At 34.9% G+C, this 26389-nt stretch overlaps 2 protein-coding genes across 2 annotated transcripts; one reads left to right on the forward strand and one right to left on the reverse strand.

Moving 5' to 3' along the window:
* Nucleotides 1-10594: 10594 nt before the first annotated feature.
* Nucleotides 10595-14787, forward strand: HELRODRAFT_185494 (hypothetical protein). The gene is made up of 8 exons (XM_009017901.1): nucleotides 10595-10757; nucleotides 11052-11129; nucleotides 11484-11686; nucleotides 11955-12033; nucleotides 12247-12369; nucleotides 12892-13001; nucleotides 13202-13316; nucleotides 13701-14787. The coding sequence occupies exons 1-8, from the start codon at nucleotides 10692-10694 to the stop codon at nucleotides 13782-13784; spliced, it is 858 nt and encodes a 285-aa protein (XP_009016149.1). The 5' UTR covers nucleotides 10595-10691; the 3' UTR covers nucleotides 13785-14787.
* Nucleotides 14788-18073: 3286 nt separating this feature from the next.
* Nucleotides 18074-26389, reverse strand: HELRODRAFT_171155 (hypothetical protein; the record flags this gene model as incomplete). Its single annotated transcript, XM_009017902.1, has 9 exons — nucleotides 18074-18222; nucleotides 18601-18657; nucleotides 19411-19801; nucleotides 19998-20405; nucleotides 20706-21350; nucleotides 21638-21733; nucleotides 22211-22611; nucleotides 25236-25351; nucleotides 25413-26389. The coding sequence occupies 9 exons, from the start codon at nucleotides 26387-26389 to the stop codon at nucleotides 18074-18076; spliced, it is 3240 nt and encodes a 1079-aa protein (XP_009016150.1).

Raw genomic sequence — 26389 nt, forward strand, 5'->3', positions numbered from 1 at the left:
CGTCAAAGTATGTTCATGTATCATCATCGTCATCATCGTCTTCACTACCACCATCATCTTCATCGTCGTCTTCGTCATCAACATCACCTTTACTACCATAACCACCACCACTATAACATAACAACAAATCCCCCGAAACTGGCCACCTGATATCCCTTCGTTCCCCTCTACAACCAGTGACTACTTAAAGTTCCAACCTGAAGTACCGAACCGAACAGGAAATAGAATCGAATATCGTTCCCAAATTTAATTATCGTCGGATCGCTACCTTTCATTACCGAACTACTTGCCCTTTCATTTCATCCGGAAGTTCATTCTTTTTGTCATTCAGTCGTTCATTCATCTGGTTGGTCGGCTATAAATAAATCTGTTTGCTTGTCTGATAGATTGTACGTGTTTGTGATGTTGTGAATGTGTGTGGATGTGGGTTGTGTGTGCTTGTGTATGTGCGTATGTGTGTGTAGTTATGAATGTATTTTTGTGTATATCTGCGTGGTGGATGTGTGTTTCTGTGTGTGTGTGTGTGTGGTGTGTGTGTGTGTGTGTGGTGTGTGTGTCGGTCTTTACATGCTGCGTTTTTGTTTCTAAAAAGATGTGTCATCTTCGATATTTCTGCTCTTGAAGTTATCCCGCCCTGCCGTCAGCTATGCAATCACGTGGTTGATGTTATTCATTGAACGCTTATATATTAATTGAAAGCAGTTTAAACTTTTGTACGAATCCATTTGAGCGTGTTTGCCCTGTATATGTTTACGTATCTATATATTTATAATTGTACGTTTGATTTTTTTGATTTTTATATTTTAAGTTGATATGTTTCGTTTAAATTTGTTCATTTAATGTTTGAACGCCGTGCTTTTCGCACTTCATCTCGTCTCCAACCGTTGTGGGGCGGGCGTCGCTCACATTTGTGGACGGACCTTTCTTGCTCGCTTTCAAAAATTCTCACATGTTATCAGGTCACTAAGTACATTAGCACTTGACCATTCATAAGTTGATGCATACATGCCTCACCTTTACATTCTTCATTTTTAGTAGATAACACATCGGTGCACATGTACTATGTGGATGGTTCTTATGCACTTGTAAGATAGCAAGCACACTGGTGCATATGTCCTCATTAGAAGGTAGATCGGTGCCCGTGTACTCGTCAAACGGTACATCGGTTCGAACGAACATAGTACTTACAAGATGGTACTTATAAGAAGCATTGTACAGCAGCGTTCATTATATTGCACGTGCTCCGTAGCGAACATTGAAGGGCAGACACGACAGCGGAAGATAAATTCATCCCAAACAGAAACATCTCTCCTCAAATACGAAAAAGCAATTGAAGTTTTTATAATTAAAAAACTTTCGCAAACAGAGAAAAAAAAACAAAAACAAAAAACTGAAAATCTCAACTAATAACAAAAGAATTTTTTTTTAATGGCTTATAACACGAGAGCGATTTGATTTTTTTGGAAATGTTTTGCAGCAGGCCAGATGGACTTAAAAGAAAAAAGAAGGGTGGAACGTGAGGTGACGTGATGACGATGACGATGATAACAGTTATGATATCGAGGGTGCCAATGCTAATGACAGTAAAGATGATAAAGGTATGATGATAATGAAGACAACAACCACGATGATGACGACGACGAAGATGATGGCTGGAGGGGTGGAAAGGATGGATAATAATAAAGATAGATAGACTTAATTCAAAATAAGTTAACTAACTGCTAGCTACGACAAACGGAAACTGAAAGATGCAAGTTAATGTCATCAGAGATGCAATTAGTTAGTAGCTGGTAAGAAAAACAATAAAGATAGAAAGATAGAGAGCAAGAGAAAGAGAGAGAAAAAGAGAGGGAGAGAATGGAAGATATTATATTAAAAGCAATAAAGAGGAGAGAGAGAGAGAGAGAAAGAGAGAAAGTGTGGAAGATATTATATTAAAAAGAAAGCGATAAAGAAACGAAAGAAAGAGAGAGAGAGAGAGAGAGATAGGGAGAGAGCGGCAAAAAATCTCGGAGTAAGATAGTAAGAGGATATAATTAAAAATGAGTTTTAAAAGATTGTATCTGCTAGCAAAACGTCAGTGAAGTGCGTCGTAAAAATGAATTTTATTGTTATTGTTAGTGTAGTTGCTGCTGCTGCTATTGTTGTTGATGTTGATGTTGTTGTTGTTGTTTTTGTCATCGTTGTTGTTGTTGTTGTCGTTTTTTTTGTTGATGTTGTTGTTTGTTATTGTTGTTGTTGATGTTGTTGTTGTTGTCGTTGTCGATTCTTGTCGTTTTTCCATCTTATTCAATAAAAATATTTTTATGACTGCCTCTCTTTGTGATAAATTTTAATTTTGCTGGTAATGTTCCTTAATTTTTTTACGTTATTATGTTGTCGTTGATGTTATTGATATTGTTGCTGTTAGTGAGCGAACGTCCACATACACACATACTCACACACACACATAATCACATAACACACACACACACATACATAACAAACACACAGCACCGGATTAAGCAATGAGCCCACTAAGCACGTGCTTAGGGCACCGCATGAAAAGGGGCACCGCGACGAGCCACCACAATTTTTTGCAATTACTAAATTGTAGCATGAACTAGCGTGATGTTCATTTGAAATAAATGAGTCATATTAATTAACTAACATTGTCTACAGGCAATGTTAGTTAATTAATTTAACTAACTTATGCTTATAACTTTAACTAACCCTAACCCCTGAATATTTAACTAACTTAATTTAACTTTTGATTAAGGGTTAAAGCTCTATCCGCTATCTTCAATCTTCTATTAATTACATGATGTGTTAATAAATGTGATGTTGTATAGATTATAGTATGCGTTATGTGTATGTGTATATAATATTGTATACAATACTTGGATTAGGTTGGTTGTTCGGGCACCATAATTGTTAAGTGCTTAGGGTCCCTGAATATGTTAATCCGGCCCAGCAAACACACACAACAGACAAATAAACAAACATACACACATAAAAAACACATAACAAACACACAAAAACACACATAACAAACATACATAACAAACAAACACACGCACACGCGCACACACACATACAAACCCTTGCACACGAGCGATACGGAAGAGTTGATGGCACGTACATTTAATATTGTCCAATTATTGTTGGATCCATCTTTAAAAATCTCCGAACTACGTGTGTGTGTGTAAGTCTGAATGCGTGTGTGTGTGTTTATGTATGTGTGTGTGTGTGTGGTGTGTTTATGTGTGTGTGTGTGTTTGAGTGCGTGGTGTGTGTAATGCCTACTTATTGTCGAACTTTAATGCGCTGGGTTTCTTGGCTGATGTCGCGAGAAAAAAAATAAATACACTGTGAAGCATGTAGATACACGTACGTAAGTACACATATTTCATGTGTCATGTGCGTGCATATATCAGTGTTTGTCGTATAACCTTACTGTTACGAATATATCATACTTGTTTCACTTTTGTGACAATGTGACACAAACGCACGCACACACACACACACATTTGGGGTTTCAGACACGTGCGTGCACACACTAACACACACACACACACACTAACACTCACTTATGTATTATATGCATGCCCTCTAAGTTGATGTTTATTCCAGTGCGTCGTTGCTACGTTTGATTGACAGGTCGATGGTTAAAGATGCTGCTTTGCTGATAGAGGCATGGATGGAAGGTTAAATGGGCGTATGAATAGATTAGTGGAAAGATGGATGAATAAATGGATGAACGAATAATTTTATAAGTCATTGAAGTTTGTAAATTTTGAACGAAACTCCGTCAGTGGTAACAACTCAAACTGCGTGCAAATGTCTCAGACGATCATGAATTGTGTTCTAATTTTTCTGTATGAACGAGAACAATAAAACCACAGTTGTAATATTTAAAAGCGTGGATAAGTAAGCGAACAAAATAAACAAAAACATAGAAGCGTACAAAAACAGAAAACCAAACATACAAAGTCGGAATATATTTCCGATTCAGACCATGCAAAACTTTTATCTTTTGTGCTTACTGGATGTTGTATTTACGTGTTGGTTGTGTGTGTGTGTGTGTGTGTGTGTGTGTGTGTGTGTGTGTGTGTGTGTGTGTGTGTGTGTGTATTTGGGTATGTGTATTTTGTATGAGTTTGTATAATTACGTGTTTTCTGTGTGTATTAGCGTGGACTAACTACTGTCACTCAGTTGAGTTTAGTTTTATGGATCCTGCAAACATTATGTCTGAAAAAAATTTTTATTGAACTTTTTTAAACTAAAATTGTCTGCTCTGATAAGTAAACTCCAATTTATATTCTACTTTTTCTTTTGCCGAAAAAATGTAATTAATATTAGATTTATTGCAATAAAAAATCATTTGGCGCCAAGAAAATAGATTAAAATTAAATTTGAAATATATAAAAAAAGATTTGGTGGCAATGAAAACGAAAATAAAATAAATTCAAGCGAGGAAGAAACATTCAAATTAAAAATAGATTTAAGTAGGGAACTTTAAAAAAATTTAATCTCTCGCCTGACAAGTAGAAATAGAAATCACATAATCTTCCTACAGTCCCATTAAACACATATGTGCAGAACACACAAACACACACACAAACATACACACATACACAAAAACAGATATATATGTAACCCATGTATTACATACAATTAATTAATTACAACTAGGTATGTGTGCATGTGTTGTATGCGTGTTTGTGTAGTAGTGTGTATGTGTGTGTGTGTTGTGTATGTAAAAGAGATTGTGTGTGTGTGCGTGCGTATGTGTATTGATTGGTGTGAGCACGTTTAAAAAATAATTTTATCAAACTTAATGTCAATTATACCAGTACTTTGCTGCATGTGTGTATGTGTGTTTGTGCGTACGCGTGTATGTGAGCTTGTGTGTACTTGTACTCGGATACATGTTTGTTTTTGTGGAGTTGTGCGCGCGTGTGTGCCTGCTCGTCTGGCTCGTAATGACGGCCATAAAATCGCTTGCCATTCAGCTATTGGACTTTAATACTTGTTAAGGGAGAGACATGAGAGTGACTAATGTAGTGAGTGGTGTGGTGTGGCGTTGTGTGGTGTTGCGTGGTGTGGTGTGGTGTGGCGTGGCGCGGTGCGGTGTGTGTGGTGGAGAATCGCATTATGTAAAATGAAAAAAAGCACATTAGGCCTGTTTGTTTATTAATGCACGCAGCTCTGGCTGGCTCTGCGGCGTTGTGTGTGTGTCCTCCTCATTGTTTATGCTGTTTACATTCTTATTCATGTTTATGTCAGTGTTCCTGGAAGACTTTCTGTTTATGTTTGTTGTTGTTGTTAGTGTTGCTGTTGTTGTTGCTGCTGTTGTTGTTGTTGTTGTGTCGTCGTCGTTGTTGTTGTTGTTTATGTTGTTCTCAATTTGCATCTATACTTGTACCATTTTGTTTTTGTGTAGTTGCTCTATTTTGTTGTGGTTGTTGTTGCTGTTTATTTGTTGTTGTTGTTCGTTTGTTGTTGTTATTTGTTTGTTGTTTATTTTATCATTCATATTATTGTTGTTACTGATGTTTTCGTTGTTGATGATGTTGCAGTCGTTGTTGGCCGTTTTATAAATTATAAATTAAATTAATTTAAATTGAAACAGTTGTACGCTGAGTTAATTTAGCGCCCCAAATATATTGTCTCCCATTGTTATGCTACGTTTATTTGTTGTGATGTTGTTGTCGATGGTGTTGTTGTTCTTACTGCTGCAGTTGTGGTTGGTTGGCAGCGGTTATTGTTGTTGGCAATGAAGTAATGTTAAAATTGTGTTGTTGTTGTTTATTTATTGTATTAATGTTATCTATAATGTTTTTGTTGCTACTTGTGTATTTTTAATGTTAGTTATGTTGATGTTGTTGCTGTTGTTGATTTCGTCGCGCTAAGGTCTGTGTTTATAATTTTGTTGATGTTATGATAACTTAACTTGAGTTGTTGTTGTGTTGTTGTTGGTGGTAGTGTTGTTGTTTTTGTTGTTAAATTAAACGACTTTTTTGCCCACCAATGAACACATGTGCAATGAGATTCATTTGCTGCAACTAAACAACTGAAAAATACATTGGTATGGGGGCAAAGATAGACACACACACAACACACACACATGAACATATAAACATACACACGTGTGAAATAGTGTATACGTACAGTGTATGTGGGTGGTGTGTGTAAGAAGGAAGAGAGGGAGAGAGAGAGAGAGAGAGAGAGACAGATGGTGAAAATAGAAAATAAATGAAATATATTGATCCTGAAAAAAAACATGTGAAAGTTTATGTGTTGAGTGACATCAAACCTGGATAAAATTTCTGTTGTAAAGATATTTTTTGATAAAAATAATTTCCGTACAACGTGATAACAATCCATACAAACAAACAAACATACATACATACATACACACATACATACATACAAACAAACAAACAAACATACATACATACAAAAGTAATGTATCAAATAAGTATTTTGTTTTTCCACATTTAAAAAATCAATTGGACAGAGGCGTCTACCTCGTCCAAATTATCAAACAAACAACGTCAACAATTAGACGGATGTCGCCAGTTTTTTTAATTTCCGCTCCCAGCTTGTTCATCATCCCCTCTCTTTCTTATTAATCTCTCTTGTTCTTCTACTCTTCATTTTCTTTTTTTGCTTTTTTCACTTTTTTTTCTTTTTTTTATTCCATCTTTCTACATCTCTTTATTTTTTGTATTTTATTTAAAATTTTCAATTAATCTCTTTAAGTCATTCTTTTGTCATTTCAATCTTTTTTTTCTTAAATTTTCCTTTTCTTCTTCACTTTCCTTTTTTCATATTCTTTACTCTCACCATTTCCTCATTCTCTCACTTCCTTCCTCCAATCTTTCCTCCATTCTCCTACAAAATCTGTTCGTTTAAATTAACTTTGTTTGCTTATCAATAATGTTCTGCTGTTTTGCATCTGTTACTCGGTGTGTATGTGTGGTGTATGTGTGCGGCGTTTGGCGTGTGCTTTTGAACTGTGGCCGCATCGCACGTGTACAGGTGTGTGTACATGTGCACAGGTGTGTGTACATGTTTTACGTTTCCATTAGTTTAATGACATTGTATGTTTACATACATTGTTGTATGTAAACCGTTGTTTATGTACGTTCGTATATATATACGTGGTTTATGTATTTCAGTGTCTCAGTATTTCCGCATCTGTATGTATGCCTTTTTTGTACTAGTATCTTCATGCTTGTGTGAATATTATTGTCGCAGACCTTCTTTTTCCTCATTGCAAGTTCAAAAATGTGTCATTGTGTGTAGATGTGTGTGTGTGTGGTGATGGAATGGACGTGGTCTTATGAACATGTACCTGTCAACACATGCGGATGTCATTGGTAGAATGCACGTGCGTCTTTATATACGTGTGTGTGTGTGTGTGTGTGTGTGTGTGTGTGTGTGTGTGTGTGTGTGTGTGTGTGTGTGTGTGTGTGTGTGTGTGTGTGTGTTGTAAATCAGTACGTTAGGACCTGGAACCTGGAAGCAACAGTTTTTTGAAAAGTTTTTCTATTTTTTGCATTTCTTTAAATTTTTTCAAGTATGTTTCAATTTTTAAATTTTTTACTTCAGTTCAGCGTCCAATTTAGTTTGCATAACCTTACTATGCTTTTTTTAAATAAATTTTTTCCAACCAGAATTTAAAATTGAATTCATATCATGAAAAGAAAATGAGAGAGAGAAAGAGAGAGATAAGGAGTGAGAGAGGGTTTTAATTATATAAATTGAATAAAAATAATTAATTATGATGAAAATAAGAAGAAAGATAGAAGGAGGCAGGCAGACAAAAAGAAAATGAGAAAAAGTAAGAGGAAAAAAGAGAGAAAAAGAGAGAGAAAAAGAGTAGCTGATTGAAAATATCGGGTAAAAATTGATCATTCAAGAACAGTGTCATAAACTTCTTAACCAGGTGTTATCAGTCAATGTTACTTCGACACATATACTTATGTAATATTATATATATATATCATATAAATACTTAGTTTTATTATATTTTATAATTATATTAATTATAATTCTAATTACATCAGCCATCTAAACAAACTGAAAAACCACCACATGGAATGCGCACACAATGGTAGGTAGAACCTTCGCTGGATTACATTTTCCTTCAAGTGGCAATCCAATGTGGTTTTGCTGTCGAAATTGCAAAGGAGGAAGCAGTTGAAACAAGGACTGACACAACTCCTCCATCAATCATTGCTTGTCTTTCAAACTGCAATGTTCGCATTGCGTTTTTCCTATACATCGAATGTGGCCTGGCTTGACTGAAACAAAGTTGCAAGAAGAGACAAACAAAAATAATTTTTAGCGCATCTAGCTTGCATGTGCGATGCGATATACGAGACGAGTCGATTGACAAAGACTGCAACAAAAACATCCAAAAATTAAAAATTGCTTCAATTTCAGTTCTTCAACGAATTTGTGACTGATAAGAAACGAAAAAATTTCTAGATTTTTTATTTGTTGAAATCAGTCTTTCAGTCTTCTAAAGTCCACGCACGATAACTTTCAAATGTGGGCAAAACTAACTATTGTCAATAAAATAAAAATACATCCACACGCTTCCTTGCATACACACACACACACCACACACACACACACACACATACACGCACACAATGAGCACACACACACAAACATACACACATACGCACACACACATACACACACGAACAGACATTTAATATACAAACGTATCGTAACTTTAGTCTTCCTGTAATTTTAGAATCAAATTTAATTAAGCGGATTGATTCAGGCGGTAGGAGGAACAATAACATAGACAGGAGCAGGAATAAGAGCATACAAACTTACATACATACATACATACATACATACATACATACATACATACATACATACATACATACATACATACATACATACATACATACAAAGCAAACAAAGACACAAAGACGGAACAATAGGATAACTACACCAACTAACAAATAACTACATATATACATATATATATTCACATATGCACACACACTCTCACACACACAAAAACGTACATTTACTCTTTATATATTCATGTGACATACGCAAACACACATACAAACACAGACAGACAAACAGACCGACAGACATAACACGGCTGCTCGACAAATAAAATAGAACAAATGTAATTAAAATTTCATTATTCTCAACATTATTTTAATCTAATTATTAACTGTAACGGCCTTCTTTATTTGATTGCAACAATAACAACCAACGACAACGATTACAGCAAATAACAACAACAGCAGCAAAAACAGAAACTAACAACAACTACAGCAACAGCATCAACAACAACACTAACAACAACAACACTAAAAATCACAACCTAAACACCTCTATTATGTCAAAAAACCTCGCAAAATAACTCGGTGACAACTTTTTAAGCAATTTCTTACAGATAAAAAAATCATTTCAACCACATGTCTATAGTTCAATTCTTGTAGTTGATTTTTCGATAACTTCTCATTGTCCGATCAAGCTGAAATTTTGTGCACTCACTCATTTTCAATGATAAGGCATGAATTAATTATCATACCTAATTAAATTGATTAATTTAATTAACTAATTAATTAATTAAAATGCTCTGGGGAATAAATTTTAAACATTTCCAATAAACGCATTGTTTTCCTCCACTCAAAATGCCCATGCTGAGGAATTTGAACCAAAAAGTAAATTTATTAGCTCTATTTCAGTGTTATTCAGCCAAGCTTCTCAGCTGAACTTGAAAGTCAAAAAAGAGTAGTGATTGTGGGATGAAATAGAAAGAAGTAGGGTCACAAAATAACAAGTGCCATCCAGAGCAGATGAGAAAAGAAACAATGAAAAAATAATAAATGTGAAATGATTAAATCATTAAATGATTTATGGTAAGTCGGTCAAGAATATTATAGATTGCAAATTAGCGAAAACGAAACATGGTAACAGTGCAATCTTCCAAATAAAATTAAAAGACCAGAGCATTGAAACCTCAATGTTTTCTAATCTTATTCTGTACCACCAAGACTCAACCGTTTGTTTGAATGAACATCTGTCTGGAAACATCAAAATCGACATATTTTTGGAAAGATTAAAACAATTTGTGTACTTGGGCAGCCACGTGTATAGCGACAGCATTAGTTCAAACGAAAATGGTCGAATAGCACGAAGAATGTGGTAATTTCTAAATGAAAAACAAAAATAAAACATTAATAACAATACGTGTGTTAACTTTCTCTACCTTTCTTTCTCCTCTAGAAGTTTCTGTTCGTACGGTTGTCCACAGTTTTATGCTATTTTTGGTTTTTTTAAGTTCGATCGCTGCCTGGATTTAGCTAAATTAATTAAGATTTATACTCGAATAAATAATTTTTTTTCGTACATTTTCATTCTTCTTTTTAAGCCACCAAAACTATCAATAATATCATCTTAATCTAAAATCGAGTTAAGATAATCTTAAATATTAATTAAATCTAGTTTAAAATTGAACTGAGTGATATATATATATATATAGAGTATAAATGAATCTCTTCATATGAACCGAGTTAATTGCGAAAGTTCACGAAAGCGAATGCAGTCATTTGGCTTTACCTTCATCGCAGTTTGGCTTCGATCGCGTTAAAAATACTTCTACTTCCTGTGAAGTAGGCTGAATTAAATTATCGAATTTGCGATAAAATTACTGAGAATGGAGCCGGCCATGTTGTCTCTCCGTGCTTTCTTTCGTCAGAAGGCCCTTATTTCGTTGGGGCAGGTTAGGATAGATTTAAATTAATGCCAATTTTCCGTTTGTTTTAGGTTTAGTTCACTTTTTTTCAACACATAACCTTGAAGCTTTGATCTCTCTCAATTTAAAATTTTTAAAATCTTAATTAAAGTTAAAGAAGATGTTAATAATATAAAATTAAAAATGTCTGCGTATATGTCTGCTTGATTGTGTTTAATAAATTGAATAACTCTATGTTGAAGTTAGTTTTATTTATAATTCAATTTTTTTTCACAGTTTAATTTAATTTAAAGTTTTAAACATAAAATTTTTATCTGACAGATGAGGGTCTACTCAGCAGCTGCTGCAGCTGCGACCTCAGCTTCCCCCAAGATGAAGAAGTTCAAAGTTTATAGATATGTTAGTCGTTGTTGTTAGTTGTTACTTGTTACTGCAGTAATGTTATATAATATATTCATATAGTTGTTCATGTTAATTTTTTATTACTGTTTGTGTTATAATTATTATAATAATAATAATATTTACAATGTAATAATTAACATATAATTTGAGACACCACCAGTTATTTTATCATCTTCCAGATCTTAATTTCCATAGAAACTGTTGTCTGTCTCTAACCTGCTAATTTAATATCTAATTAGTATCCCAATTTAGTTTTTATACCAGTAAGATTTCTAAAGTAGACTTTTATAATTTTTTTCTAAACTAAACAATTCTTATTATTTCATAACTTGTAAACTCATCTGAATTCAGGACCCGGACAAGCCTGGAGACAAACCCCACATGCAGACATATGAAATTGATCTGAATGATTGTGGACCTATGGTTCTTGATGCTCTGATCAAGATAAAGAATGAGGTTGACCCCACGTTGGCCTTCAGAAGGTCATGCCGCGAAGGCATCTGTGGGTCATGCTCTATGAATATCAATGGGGCCAACACCCTTGCTTGCTTGTGGTTAGGATTTATGCAGTTTTTTTTAATAATTATCTTTCAAAATTGTATTTTGTAGGCATAAAATTTTCATTTTATTCAGCATTTTTTGAAACAAATTGTTGAATCTAAAAGAATCAATTATTGAATTAATAAATCTTTTAACGTGAATTTGGCTGTTCGTTTTTGCTAATTCTTATCGGTGCATGTAATCAATTCAATATTGACCTATCTTATCCTTCAATGACATCAACATTAAAATGACATCACATTGTAACATTACATGGTGCAGTCCTATCGACAACAACCTGGGCAAGACGACAAAGGTCTACCCACTTCCTCACATGTGGGTCATCAAGGATCTCGTTCCGGTTTGTTGGTGTTCATTTCTTTGTAGTATACATGGATGTTTTTGTGTGCAGTATGCTTGTTTGTGCGCCAAATTGGTTTAACAACAATAAATTTATTTTTTCACTTTCAAGAAATTAGTTCTGCAAATTTATTATTTCACCATCATTCAATCCACCGTTATTATACTGCCATCACTTCCTCACCACTGACTGACAACCATGCAACCACCGCAGGACATGAACAACTTCTATGCCCAGTACAAGTTCATTGAACCATACCTTAAGAAGAAGAACTTCAATGAAGAGGACCTCGGCAAGAAGTCCTTTCTACAGAGTCCTGAGGATCGAGCTAAGCTGGTTGGTTGCTGTTTTTTTATTGGTTTATTGGTCATTTGTTTTTTGGTTGTTCATTAGTTGTGGCATTGGTCCACTGTCATTTGTATGTCTTTTGTGGATGGTCAGTTGCTGTTGTCTCTTGGTCCGTTGGTTAAGCTGATTGGCTATTTATTTATTTCCAAGTGATTATCAGTCGTTTATTTTAAATTATTTATATTCCATGAGACTATATGCAAATATTGAATGTTCTGAGTTGAAATTATTTGACTTCTCATTTGAAATTTGGAAAATTACGATGAACTATTTGTTTTTAAAATGTTTTGATGATTTTAATTTACTGATCTAAGAAGAACAATGTTACTACACAAGGGTGCTTGGTCCAAAATTATTTTTGCGCGTCATTCATTGCAAGCTGTTGATATCAGGCCATTGTCAAATCATAATCATCTTGATGTCGATATCAACAACATTATTGTCACTATTAATTATATTTTTATTGCCACCATCATTGCCATCCTCACGCCATCCTCTCACTGTGAATAGGACGGCATGATTGACTGCATCCTCTGTGCGTGCTGCTCTACATCATGCCCAAGCTACTGGTGGAATGGTGACAAGTACCTGGGACCTGCAGTCATCATGCAGGCTTACAGGTTGGTTGGCTGGTTGACTGGTTGGTTGGTTGGTTGGCCAGTTGGTTGGCCAGTTGGTTGGCCGGTTGGTTAGCTGGCTGATTGGTTGGTTTTATAATTGGTTGGCTTGTTTTTAGTTTGATAATTAAAAACGGAATGATTTTTATAGGTTTTTTTAAATAACTGTTTTTATTTATAAACTTTTCCTCTGCTCCATCCAGATGGATTATGGACAGTCGAGATGACTTCAAACACGAGCGTCTGGCACAAATGAGAGACGAATGGTCCCTTTACAGGTGCCACACCATCATGAACTGCACCAAGACATGTCCCAAGGTTTGTCTGTCTGCTGTCTGTCTGAATTAGTGACTGGTTGATTTTTTGGTTGGTTGATTTGCTGTTCGGGTTGTTTTTAGTTTTCTGTTTATTTAGTCAGCTGTTCAATGAGAATTGAAACGTGTAACATGTTAATGACTTCTTTTGTGGCGAAATCCCTACCCTAGGTTATGCTTCCCATGCTGTAAAGAAGAGGCAATTTATCATCCTTATTAACATTATAATAGCCCACATTATCAATTAATTTGTACGATTATGTTTTCAGTTAATTAGTTGGTTGATTCTTTTTATATGATAGTCATTTGTATTGTATATACAATTTTTAATTGGAAAAAGCTTCAAAAATATAAAAATGATGATAAAGCGACACATGGTTTCATGCAGGGTTTGAACCCAGGAGCTGCGATAGGTGAGATGAAGAAGGTCATGTTAGGATATGCGTCCCATGGCATCCCAAAACAAGGATAGATCAGTCCACGTGGTTGGTAAGATCAGTCAGCCAATCAGCTTGTTTGTATTTTTTACGGCTAAGGATTGGTCTGTGTGCTGACCAATAGGTGATTGATTGGTTGATTGATTGATTGGATGATCTTAATTTTAAAACTAGGGTTAATTATTGTAGAATTATATTTATAGTTTTTGTTATTTGTACTTGTACAATTGTCAACGGTGATGAAGATGGTGACGAAGATGATGGTGGTGATTATGAGAATGACAAAAACCTAACATAACCATTTAATCATCTTAAGTTTAATGATAATAAATAACAATAATATAGAATTAATAATAATAATATTATTATTATTATTATTTCTATGAAAACATCGTCACCATTGTTAATATTTTGTTATTGTTATAACTGTTTGGTTGTTGTTATTTTTATTTTTGTTGTTGTCACAAATCTCTGAATTTATTATGCAGTGCTCGTGTGGGTATAACCAAATAAATTGTCGATAAATTATTGTTGTTATACTTAGCTGGTTGATCACTTTGTACGTACCAAACATTCTAAATCAACCCTTCGTTAGGTCTTATTATAGCTTCAGTTTATTAGTTCATTTGTTTAAATTTTGTTTTATAATTTGTTTTCCATCCATTTATTTATTTATTTTTTGTTTAGTTTGTTGAGAGGAAATAACCAATTTTATCGTTTGCAATTCTAGAATTTATTAATTTGCAATTTATTTAATTATTAATAAAATATTTAGATATTAATTATGGTTAGAAATAGTTTGGGTAATGTTCTATCCGTATATTAATTATTGGAATAAGTGTTGCTATGTATACTTAAATTTTTTTTCTAAATTTATTTCCGAGATTTTGAAACGAATTTCGTTGCTACAATACCAAAAAGTTGGAAGAATCCTTGCTTCCAATTTTGTTTTTTGTGAACGCCACGAACAGTTTATGAGAATAATTATATTTGAAAAGACAACTTCTACTTGGACATCAAAAAATTGTATTGCAGTCTGTGTGTGTGTGTGTGGTGTGTGTGTCTGTCTGTGTGTGTCTGTCTGTCTGTGTGTCTGTCTGTCTGTGTGTGTGTCTGTCTGTGTGTGTGTGTGTCGGAAGTCGGATATTCTTTTTTACCCGGCTCAGACCAATAGCAACTGATTGGATGCGCATATGAATATATGAGGATAGGATTGTTATCTTTATTATTCGTCTGTAAATAAGCGAATGAACAATGATAAGCGTTCACCATTTTATAATACGCATTGATCAAATAAATTATAAATATATATATATATATGTACGTATATATATATTTATGTACATAAATAATGTGCGTATGTACGTGTGTGTGTGTGTGTAAATTGTGTGACGGTAGATATTGATATTTGGAGGAAGAACATCCTACAACACCGAAGACGGACTGATGAGAAAATATGACATTAAAAAAATAAAACATTATCAATTAATACACTGCAACATTAAGAAAGTCATTAAGAAAAACACACTTGTATTATGTAACTGTGTGTGGATGTCTGTGTTTATTTGTGTGTGGTGTGTGTGTGTAAGAGTATATGCACGCTTAAGTATATACATTTATCATGTGTGTTTTGGGTATATAAATGTATTTCATGGGTGTATGTGTGAATGCATTTTGTTGTGATATTTATTCCCTTGCGTGTATATGTATCTGATTGTGTATCTGTGTGTGCGTGTTGTGTTTGTGCGCGCGTGTGTGTATGTGTGTGTGATTTTAAATGCACGAGAGTTCGTACGACGGAATAAAAGTACAACACGACCACACTGTGATAATGACGCTATTTAATGATGTTAATTTAATTTAACGATGACGATGCAAATGACGGTTGTGATAGTCGGCTTGATGATGACGCTAACGATGAAGAAATTGTTAATGATGATGAAGAAGATGTTTAGAGATGAAGAAGATGTGAGGATCACGAAAATGTTGATGATAAAAACGAGGACCGGCGGTGTATGCAGCACATTAAATTTACGGAGAAAAAAATTTTGCACGTTCGTCTGTTTGTGCTTAACAACGACAACAAAAACAAAACTTTGGAATAGAATGGAAAAAACTTTGAAAATAAAAATCCAGTGGCTGCTGTTGAGTGAATTTCAACTCATGGAAAACTTCGAAACGTATTAGCACAACCAGAGAATATGTTGAAAGTTGTCAGGAGTGAAGTGTATAACTAGGAAAAAATGAAGTGCTGGATGAAAAACTGCAAAAAAAAACAAAAATAAGATATTCACATTTTTATAACTCATCTGTGTTTGTGTTGTGTGTGTTTACGTGTATGTGTGTGTTGTGTGTATTCACTGATATTTAAAACATAATTTTAGAAACTGATGACACAAAACTTACACGCGTAGAGAAAAAATGGAGATGGTGTTTAATTAGAGAAAAAAGTTAAGTTATTATACGACAACCATTGAAAAGTACAACCTCAGCAAAGATGGCGCGGAAATGGAAAAATATTTTCAAAAAAAAAAAAAAACCAAACACCCTGCTGTCTGTCTGATCTGCAGTTCAATCTCATTTCACAACATCGTCCTTATCGTCATCATCCATATCATCATCATCTTTTTCATCATCCTCTTCAAAAGTTCATCAAACGGATAGATCGATCGATGTTTTTTTTTTATTGTTCTCAAAGTAAATTAATAATGCATAAAAAATCAACAAAATAAAACAAAACGAACAAAAACACACTGACTAGACTAAAAATCACGTTACAAATTCAACCAACAATCAAGCAAATAATTCAGCAAACAAACAAACGAACGAACGAACTTTCAATACGAAAAGAAAGAGATCTAGGTCGGGAAATTGAAGGTGATTTAAAAAAATAATTAGGTAAATTAATTAATTAATTCATAATAACCAAATTATAGAAGTTAATTAAAATAAATCAACGAATAAATAAAAGTTAAAATAATAATCCACCACAGAACAAACAGTCGAAAAATAAATTTCAAAAATTTGAATAAAAAAACCAAAGACAAAAATTTAGAACTAAAAAATTATGTCAACTAAAAATTCGGAAAAATAAATCTTTTTCAAGGTCAGATGCAACGGAAGAATGAAAATGCAGCAACGTGTATGTAACGCGACCACGTATTCAACATTACGCTAACAACATATGACGTCATCAACATTACAACAACAACAACATGTAAGTAACATTTGACGTCATCAACATTACATTAAAACGAAAGTAACGTAACAACGACATCACATTAACCTGTAAATAACATAACAACAACAACACTACGTTGAAAACATGTAAGTAACATAACAACAACATTTCATGGGCATGTAATTAACATAGCATTACTTTAAAAACATGTAAGTAACGTGACGTCATCAACGTTACATTAACAATTAGAGCAACGTCCTTCGTCAGCATATAATAGCGTCAAGTAACAAAATGTTGACGCGATATCTTTATAATGTAAACAAACAACAACACACGTTTAGACGACATTTTCCCTGAGATCGGGGGTTGCCGTTTGGCTACCTATGATGAAACCGAAATACCCCTCGACGCCATTCACATCTGTCACATTGTCACTTCTGTCATCATAAGTAATTTATTTGGCTAATTTTTACGCAGGACGCCCTTCCTTACGCAACCACAGTTATAAGCGGTGGGCCTAGCCTTTGATGATCCAACATCACTCACAAGGCAGTGAGGGTCAGTTTAATGTCATAACCAGGACTAATGATATCTTTATAATGTATAAAATAAAATGTGTAAATTAACTGAAAGTACTCATAAGTTAAATTGAAAAATGATGGTGGATGAATGAATAAATGAATGAACGAATGAATGAATGAATGGACGAACGAATGAATGAACGAACGAATGAATGAACAAGTGAATTAATGAACGAGTGAATGAATGAATGAGTGAATGTGTTGAAGTTGAGTACAGCCCAGGCAGACTAGATGATTCAGCAATGATTAGAAAAAGTATAAAAACCCCTGTATTTAAGAAAATCAACAACGACTGCAACAACGACTACAATAGCTACAGCCACAAACAACGCAGCTATAAAAAAGACAAATATTTTTAAACAAAAATTGCACATTTTAAAATGAAAAATATATAATAATTAATAAACGAAACCTAAACAGTTTGTATAAAAAATAAACAAATAAAATGAATGGAAAAACAAATAAAATGAATGAATGAATGAGTAAAAATAAAACTAAAAAATGAAAATAAATAAATAAAACATAGAAAGAGAATCGTTATTGTTGCTGTTCATTTTGAATGTCAAGGTCGGTCCATCCTGAACGAGTCTTCGGCCAGTGGGTCGGTGAAGATGGTGGAGTCGGCCAACATTTGAAGTTCTTCGACCTCCAGGGGGTCCAGGGCCAGCCTGAGGGCATCTTCTGAGGCAAACATCTCCCCGTCAAATGCGTCTGTTTGTGAGGCAGGTGTTTCAAATCTATCAATCCAATCATTCCTTCGTTCAATCGATCGTACAGTCAATTAGTTCAATTAACGATTTAACTATCCTTCATTCATTCATTTATTCATTCGTTCATTCATTCACTCATTCATTCGTTCGTTCATTCATTCATTCACTCATTCATTCGTTCGTTCATTCATTCATTCATTCACTCATTCGTTCGTTCGTTCGTTCATTCATTCATTCATTTGATCAAATATATTAGATAGACTGGAACTTTTAACTATGTCACGTCTAAATAATAATAATAATTATTATTATTACTACTACTACTATTTATTATTTATTAATTATTATAATTATTATTTTAAAAATTATTGAAACCGACCTAAGCATTTTGGATCATCTGTAATCATCTGTGAAGCGTAAAGGGCCAAGTCTTCCGCTAAAGTAAAATTGTCATTACTCATCATCATTATTATTTTTATAGTTGTTATTATTATTATTATTTTTTTTTTATTATTATTGAAATAATTATTATTACTAATAATGTTACTAGTACACGTTTGGATTTGCAAGCATTGACACCCAGCACACAAGCTCTGAAAGGGAAGCTTATTTCTATATTCCTGGTGTTTAGTTTGGATTTGTGGGAGGATGAGGAGCAAAGGTTTTACAGCTGTTTGGATGAAGTGGTCTAATGAATGAGCCGCAGATTTGATCGGCAAAATCTTCCAAACGTGAGAAAGCTTATGCCATTCGCTCCCGGCACACTTTTTAACAGGCGCTATATAAATGCCAATGAGATGAAGTAAAAAAGTTGTGGCTGAATTATTGGCTTCCAAAAAAGCATACAAACTGCTAAGTAATAACAAAAAGAAGGAAAAACCCACTGCAGATGTGGAAATAATTTCTGATGACTAAGATGATGTAAATGTTCCGGTAGCAATCTAAGTAATTATACACAGCTACAGAAAGCTCTTCATCAGCCATCTGGCTCCGTATTTTGATGATGCATTACAAAATTTTTGGCTATACATTGGGAGGAAAGAGCTTTAAGTAAACTTAAAATCATAAAACGTCATTTTCGACAATCTAAATTTAAATTATTATTTTAATAATTAATTGCCAGAAACCAATTAAATTTAAATTAAATGTTGAATAAATGGAATTGTTAATAATAAAAACTTGAACTAACCAGTCAAAACTATGTCAGGGGTGCTGTTAAAGTCACATGGAATTTTGTTATTATTATTATTATTATTGTTGTTGCTGTTGTTATTATTAACAATTACATCAACATTGCTGTTGTTGTTATTAAAGATGTTGTTGGTGGTGGTTGGGTTGTTGCCGTCAGGTAGGAAATATTGATTGTTTGGATTGGTGTTGACTTTAAAAACAATTCTGTTGCTGCTTTCGTTGGGTTGAGATGAGATGTAATTGGCAGCGATTGTTGGATCGTTGTTGATGTAATTGTTGATGTTGCTGTTGTTGTTGATGTGAGGAGGAGAAGGTGTGAAAGGTTGTAATGTGATGTTGTCTAAACTGTAGTCCAGTGTCGATGGCGGTTGTGCTGAATGTTGCTGTTGCTGTTGTTGTTGTTGTAATTGTTGCTGATGCTGTTGTTGCAGTGGTGGCGATTGTTGTTGCTGCTGTAGCTGTGTAACTTGATTCTGAAAAAATGACGTCACCAATTAGAATGCTCGGTCATTAACGTTTCTACCAAAATATATACCAACTTATTCAAACTTATTAACTTTTGAGATGAATAAATTGAAATCTAACCACAGTAATTTTCTGAAATTTTTGCTGTAAAAAATTCGTGTGACTCTGTTGCAGTTGCAATTGTTGTAGTTGTTGCTGATGATGTTGTTGTTGAATGTGTTGCGGAATAATATTTTCTTGTTGCACAAATTGTTTTTGCAACAAAAATTGATTTCGTTGTTGTTGTTGCTGCTGCTGCTGCTGATGTTGTTGTGGTATGAGGTGCTGATGAGCAATTTCAATTCTTTGGTGTTGAGGTTCGGTGTTGTTTAAAATGTTGACAACATATCCCTTAGCTGCTATTACGTTCTCCTTTTGCTGAACAGCTGCTACGACAGCTGCCTGTTGCTTAGCAGCGGCCTCTGCCAAAACATTGTTAGTGTTGACGACTGTTGACGCATCTTTGCCAGGAGATTTCGGACTGACAGTCTGTGGTGGAAAGGATTTGTTAAGAGTTTGTTCGATTTGTTCAAAAGTACCTTACAGATGGATTAACAATTAAAATGACATCGAAACACAACATGACAGACTGCAGTGCCATCTTGAGACCGCAACAACATCATGCAACAACATCATGCAACAACATCATGCAACAACATCATGCAACAACATCATGCAACAACATCGTGCAACAACATCATGCAACAACATCATGTAACACAAAATATAAAACGCTGAACAAACAATGTTTTGTGAGCAACTTTAAAAAAATAAAGCAAATGTTCAAACGGGAAAAAAATGTCCAGTGAGAAGTTGTTGAGTTTGTAAGGTTGGAGCCACAGTTGGAAAGAAAACAACATTTGAGTTGAACTGAGGTTGTTGCTGTTGTTGTTGTTGCTGTAATTGTTGTTGCAATTGTTGTTGTAATTGTTGTTGACGATGTTGCTGTTGGTGTATCTGTGATTGATATTGTTGCTGCTGCTGTTGATTAGCAACATTTTTATGTTGTTGTTGCAACAATTGTTGTTTAATCAACTGCTGTTGTTGCTCAGGTTGTAATAGAATATGTTGATGTTGTTGCTGATGCGGTTGTTGTTCATGATCATGTTGCCTCAACTTTTGTTGAACGCTGACGCCCTGCAGCAGCAACGTGTGCAACAGTTGTTGGGAATTATTTGGCGAGGAACTTTGTTGCGACGGTGATGATAAGGACTTCGGCGACAGCTGACCCAGGCTACTGGATGCGGGGGAGGAGTCGATGGAGTTCGTGGGCTTCTTTTGAGGAAACTGTTGTAAATTTTGCAACTGTTGTCGTTGTTGCTGCTGCAAAAGTTGTTGTTGTTGTTGTTGCTGCTGCTGTAGAAGTTGTTGCTGATAGAGTGGCAGTTGTTGGATGTTGAAGTTTGGAGTCAGCTGGTTGCAAGTGTTGTTGATCTGTTTCCGAATTATTTCAACGTAGTAGCAAGAGACATGTCACATCTGATAAAACCTTACCACCCACCCTCTCATCATCATCATCACCGTCACCCCATCATCATCACCACCCCATCATCATCACCACCCCATTATGAATAACATAATCGCATATATCACCAACATTATAATTTCAACATTTAAATAGTTATAATCAAACACTTCATCATCATCATCTTCATCATCATCAACAACGACAGCAACATTATTATCATCACAATCTTCATCATCCTCATCATCATCGTTACTTGTTGTAGGATCTCAATGTTGATTTGTGACGGGTTGTGGACGTCACTGGAAGATGGTGGAGGTGTGATGAGCTGTGGAGGAAGGAGAGGAGAGCTCTGTTGTTGTTGTGGTTGTTGTCGATGTTGTTGCAGTTGTTGTTGCTGTTGTTGGTGTTGTTGTTGCTGCTGTTGATTGGGATAGTCAGTCAACAACAATCCCGTCTACATGAAATGATCATTTTTTTTGGCTAAATTAGATCTCATCATGCTATTCACGATGACAATAACTTAAACAATATCCAAGACCAACGTAAAATGCATACATCCTAGCTCTCTTCAGCCCAAAATTTGTTGTACCGTCATAAAATGGTTCGTACTATAATCAAATATAATTGAAAACAGTTTGGCTGTAGTTGTAGAGTAAGGTCTTAAAAATCAAAATTAACCTCTTTCACCTTTTAAGGACTTTTTTTTTGATCACCCTCATTACCATAATCACCCTCCCCATTTCAACCATCGCAATTAATCATCGCCTTAATCATAGTTCCTTTCATTTTACCCATCGTAGCCATCACCATCACTACACTCACTCACCTCATCACAGACAATGGCACTGGCGTCCATGATAATGAAGTTACTGTCCCTGAGGACCAACGGGGCAGGTACTGACTGCCTCTGCAGCCTCCCAACCCCCCCTACATTACTAACCCCTACCACGCCCCCCACCATACCAGCATCATCCGCATAATCTTGCTGTATGTATACAGGGTAATATGAACTACTGTTTATATTTTTGTTGTTGTTTTTGATTTTGTTGTTGCCGTCGTTGTCGTTGTTGTAGACACCGAACTGATATGTTGTTATGTTGCTGTTGTTGTTGTTGTTACTGTTTACAAAGATGTTGTTGTTGCTGCTGCAATTTAGGTTGTTTGGTAAATTGGGTAACGAACCCGAGCAGTTGTTGATGTTGTTTGTTGTGTTGGGATTGAGTGTTGCTGATGATGGTAATGATTGATGTTGTTGGTGTTGTTGTTGTTGTTGTTGTTGTTGTAACGCCATGGCGACAGAGTTTAATTCCAGCGATGGACAGATGCTGAGGTTAAATTTTCAGTTTGGGTTATTTTCTAAGAACAATAGTATGAACGATAACGAAATAAACTTAAGTAAATTAAATTATAAAAAGAAATAAATTAAAATATATTATCATAATAAATTACTCATTCAAAATAATTATTCAAATAATTAATCAATAATTTAAAAGTTATTTTGATTAAATTTAAATCAAATTTAAAAAAAAAAGATAACAGGAAAATGTATGAAAAAAATACTTGATGTCTGGGACACCGCAAGACTTGGGTCGACCGACACCCTGTAATGTGAACATATTTTATTTATCCAATCGACACAATGAAACTATAAGATATTAAGATAATAAATTGTAACTAAAATGTTAAATTGAATAAAATAAAATAATCAATAGAATAAAAATAATCAAATGTATGATCCACCCATCCTCATTGCCAATGGCAAGTGCATGGGTGTAAGTTATATTTAAAATAGCATTAGGCAATGTTTCTGTCACAATAAATTCCATATGACGAGCTGATAACACTGTTTATTAATTTAAAGTTGAACGGTATTGACCATTTAAATTTAAATATCGATAGATTAAAATTGTTACATAAACCAATTGGCGACAATTCAAATGTATTAATTATTATAGAACAATCTTTATATTCTTTATTTAGATATGCATTTAAATTTTTATATTTTTGTTGTTTATATTGTTTCGATGAAATTAGATTAGTTTCATGGCATATCGTCAGTTCTAATATTTCAATCTTATTGCCCCTCAAAATGGCAATGTCTGGTCGTAGCGTGTTGAATAGGAGTGACATTGGACGAATGCCTTCCCTTTCCAAATCTACAAACAAACAGCAATCGTTTGGAGCCTGTAACTTCGACTCGTCCATCATCAACGCCAGTATTTTATTATGTCTATCTGTGTATCTCTTCAGAGCCGATGTTGAACCACAGTTAGACACTACATGCTTGTTTGTTTGTCGAACGTTACACAGTGGGCACAAGGGAGTTGTGGTTTTGCCCCATTTGACCAGATTTGAATTTATGGGCAGTTGTTGAATTATGTATTTTCTCACAAATCTGTAATGTATCCCGGACATGTTGTCAACAATTTTCGACCAACAAGTTATCCGTGCCGTAGTAATAAGTTCGCCAGTTGACCTGAGCACTGTACCTTGAGATTGAAGTTCGATGATGTGGTTGAGACATGACTTCACTCGGGATTCATCAAGGAGTTTGAGAGACTGCTTTAATGAGCCTGTTACTTTCAGCGAACTGTCAGGTTTGACAAAGTTTGAAGAGGTTTCGTGCCATAAGCATTTAATTTCTTCATTATCGCTGTTCTTTAAATAGCTGCGAACTTTCATTTTTGTTTTTTCTGCAGTGTCTCTTAGTGACATGATGTTATTACCCCCGAGTTTCATTGGTAGTGAAAGTATCTCCGCTACACATCCGCTGATCGGCATCGAGAGCCACTCCCTGACTTTACTTACGATCAAGTTATCTAGGTTGGACGATATCCATGTTGGCGAGAAATTATAGTTGCGGAGTTCAAATTGAATTTGTGTTGGAATGAAGTATCGTAGTATTTTTAGTCTCTGTTGCGGTCTGATGTCAAGGCCAGAGGTGGTCTCCAGCAGTTTGGTCAGTTTTGCGCTAACTTCCTTTTTGGCTCTTGTATCCTTACCTTCAAAATCATATAATCTACCTAAGTAGACAAAACTACTTCCAATTTCTATGTTTGGAATGACTTCATCATCAATTGTCAATCTCGGAGAGAATTGTTCGTAGGTCCCCTCTTTTTTCCTCATGCCAAATGAGTTGCATTTGTCGATTCTCATTTTCATTTTTGACCAATTGCACCACGCGTAATTCAAATCGATTAGTTTCTGGGCGCCTTCAGAACTGTGGGCGATAATCGCTGAGTCGTCAGCAAATTGGAGCCAAGATTTGGCTTTCAGTCCTGAAGTTGGGCCCCAGAAATAACCACAGTTAGTGTACTCTTTGGTTTCAAGGATTTTCATCAGCGGATTGAAACATAAATTAAAGAGTAGCGGAGAGCACGGATCACCCTGGAGGACACCTTTCTCGACCGGTAGTGTTGATGTTAATTTGTTGTTAATTGAAATGGTTATTGCATAATCTGAGTATATCGACATTATAATTGATTTAAGCTGTTGAGGTACATGGTGAAATAATAGTATCGAGTCGATTAGAAAATGGCTGACTTCACCGAAAGCATTTTTCAAATCCAGCAAAGCCACTATAATCGTTCGCTGGTTTTTTCTGGCATCTTTTAACAAATGATTTAGCATCTGTGTATGCTCCGTCAAGCCATCGACTTCAGGATAAAATCCTTTTTGGATGTTTGTGTTGATAAATTTATTTTTTTGAAGAAATTGGTATAATCTATTTTTTATAAATGTAGCTAAAACTTTATATAGAACGGGTTGTAGCGTTATGGGCCTAAAATTTCCCGGGTCGCTGGCGTCACCCTTTTTATAAATCAAGATAGTTAGGCCCTTTCTCCAGCAACTTGGAATCGTAGATGAGGCCCAACATTTTGAGAGTAGTCTATGGAGATAAGTTTTGAGGATAGGACATCTTTTGAACATTATTATCCATATCTGATCTAGAGGGCATGGAGAGGCCCTGGATCGAATTTTGCGAATGATAGATGAAATTTCCTCATAAGTTGGCGGATTAACATTACCACTGAAGGACGGATGGAATCCACTCAGGAATATTAAACTCTTCATTATCCTTCGACTTCATTACGTTGCCAAAGTGGCTACTACCCTTTTCGACGTCGAATAATGGAGGTAGCGATGTGGTTGGCGAGAACGTTTTTCTGCATGTTCTCCAGAAATTTTTTGACAGTTGACTAGATATATTTAATTGATCGTCACCCTTCGCCAACTTCGCCCCACGAAGTGTTGATCTAATTTGTTTGCTCAGATTTTTTATTTCGTTGTTGTAATTGTTGTTGTTGCGTCCGAGAGTTTTTAAGATTTTAAGTTTTTTCTTTAGTTGTTTGATTTTGGCGTTGACTGATGTTGAGACGATAGGTTTTTGTGTACCGTATGAGTCGGCGAAGTATTGATAGACTGTTTGTTGTAGATGCTGGGTGTAGCTGTCGATGTCGTCAATATTGTTGAGGAAATTTAGTTTATGGTGAAAATAGGCGTTGGCTTCCGTCCACTGCTGTTGAGTTTTAGGTAACTTAACGCCTGGGAGAGGATGTGGTGTTGTCGCTGGGGCAGATTTGTGTTGAAATGATCGTGGTTGGTTGATTGTCTTTTTGGTATTTTCAACCGAGCTAATAGCCCGTCGAGAATTTGAACATCTGTGATGCATTATAAGACCCTTTCTGCCTCGAAAATATCTACCGCAACAGCAAGACAACATACTTTCAAACTTATTAAACAAATTATTGTTATAATTATCATTATTTAAAATTGAAACATTATTTGAGTTGGTAACCAATTTATTGTTAATAGAGGTATTTTGAATTAAAACATTAATTGAGCCAGAATCAGAGTTATTTTTTGTTGAGATATTGTTAACCGAACTTGTATTAGAATTGTTGTTGTTTAATTCACTAGTTGCAGGTATCGTTCTATGTGCACAGCGCCAGGAGTGTTTATTTACATAACGAAATTCTTTACAGCAATATGGGCATTTCGCCAT

This window comes from Helobdella robusta (genome assembly GCF_000326865.2).
Source record: "Helobdella robusta unplaced genomic scaffold HELROscaffold_20, whole genome shotgun sequence".
Classification (NCBI taxonomy): domain Eukaryota; kingdom Metazoa; phylum Annelida; class Clitellata; order Rhynchobdellida; family Glossiphoniidae; genus Helobdella; species Helobdella robusta.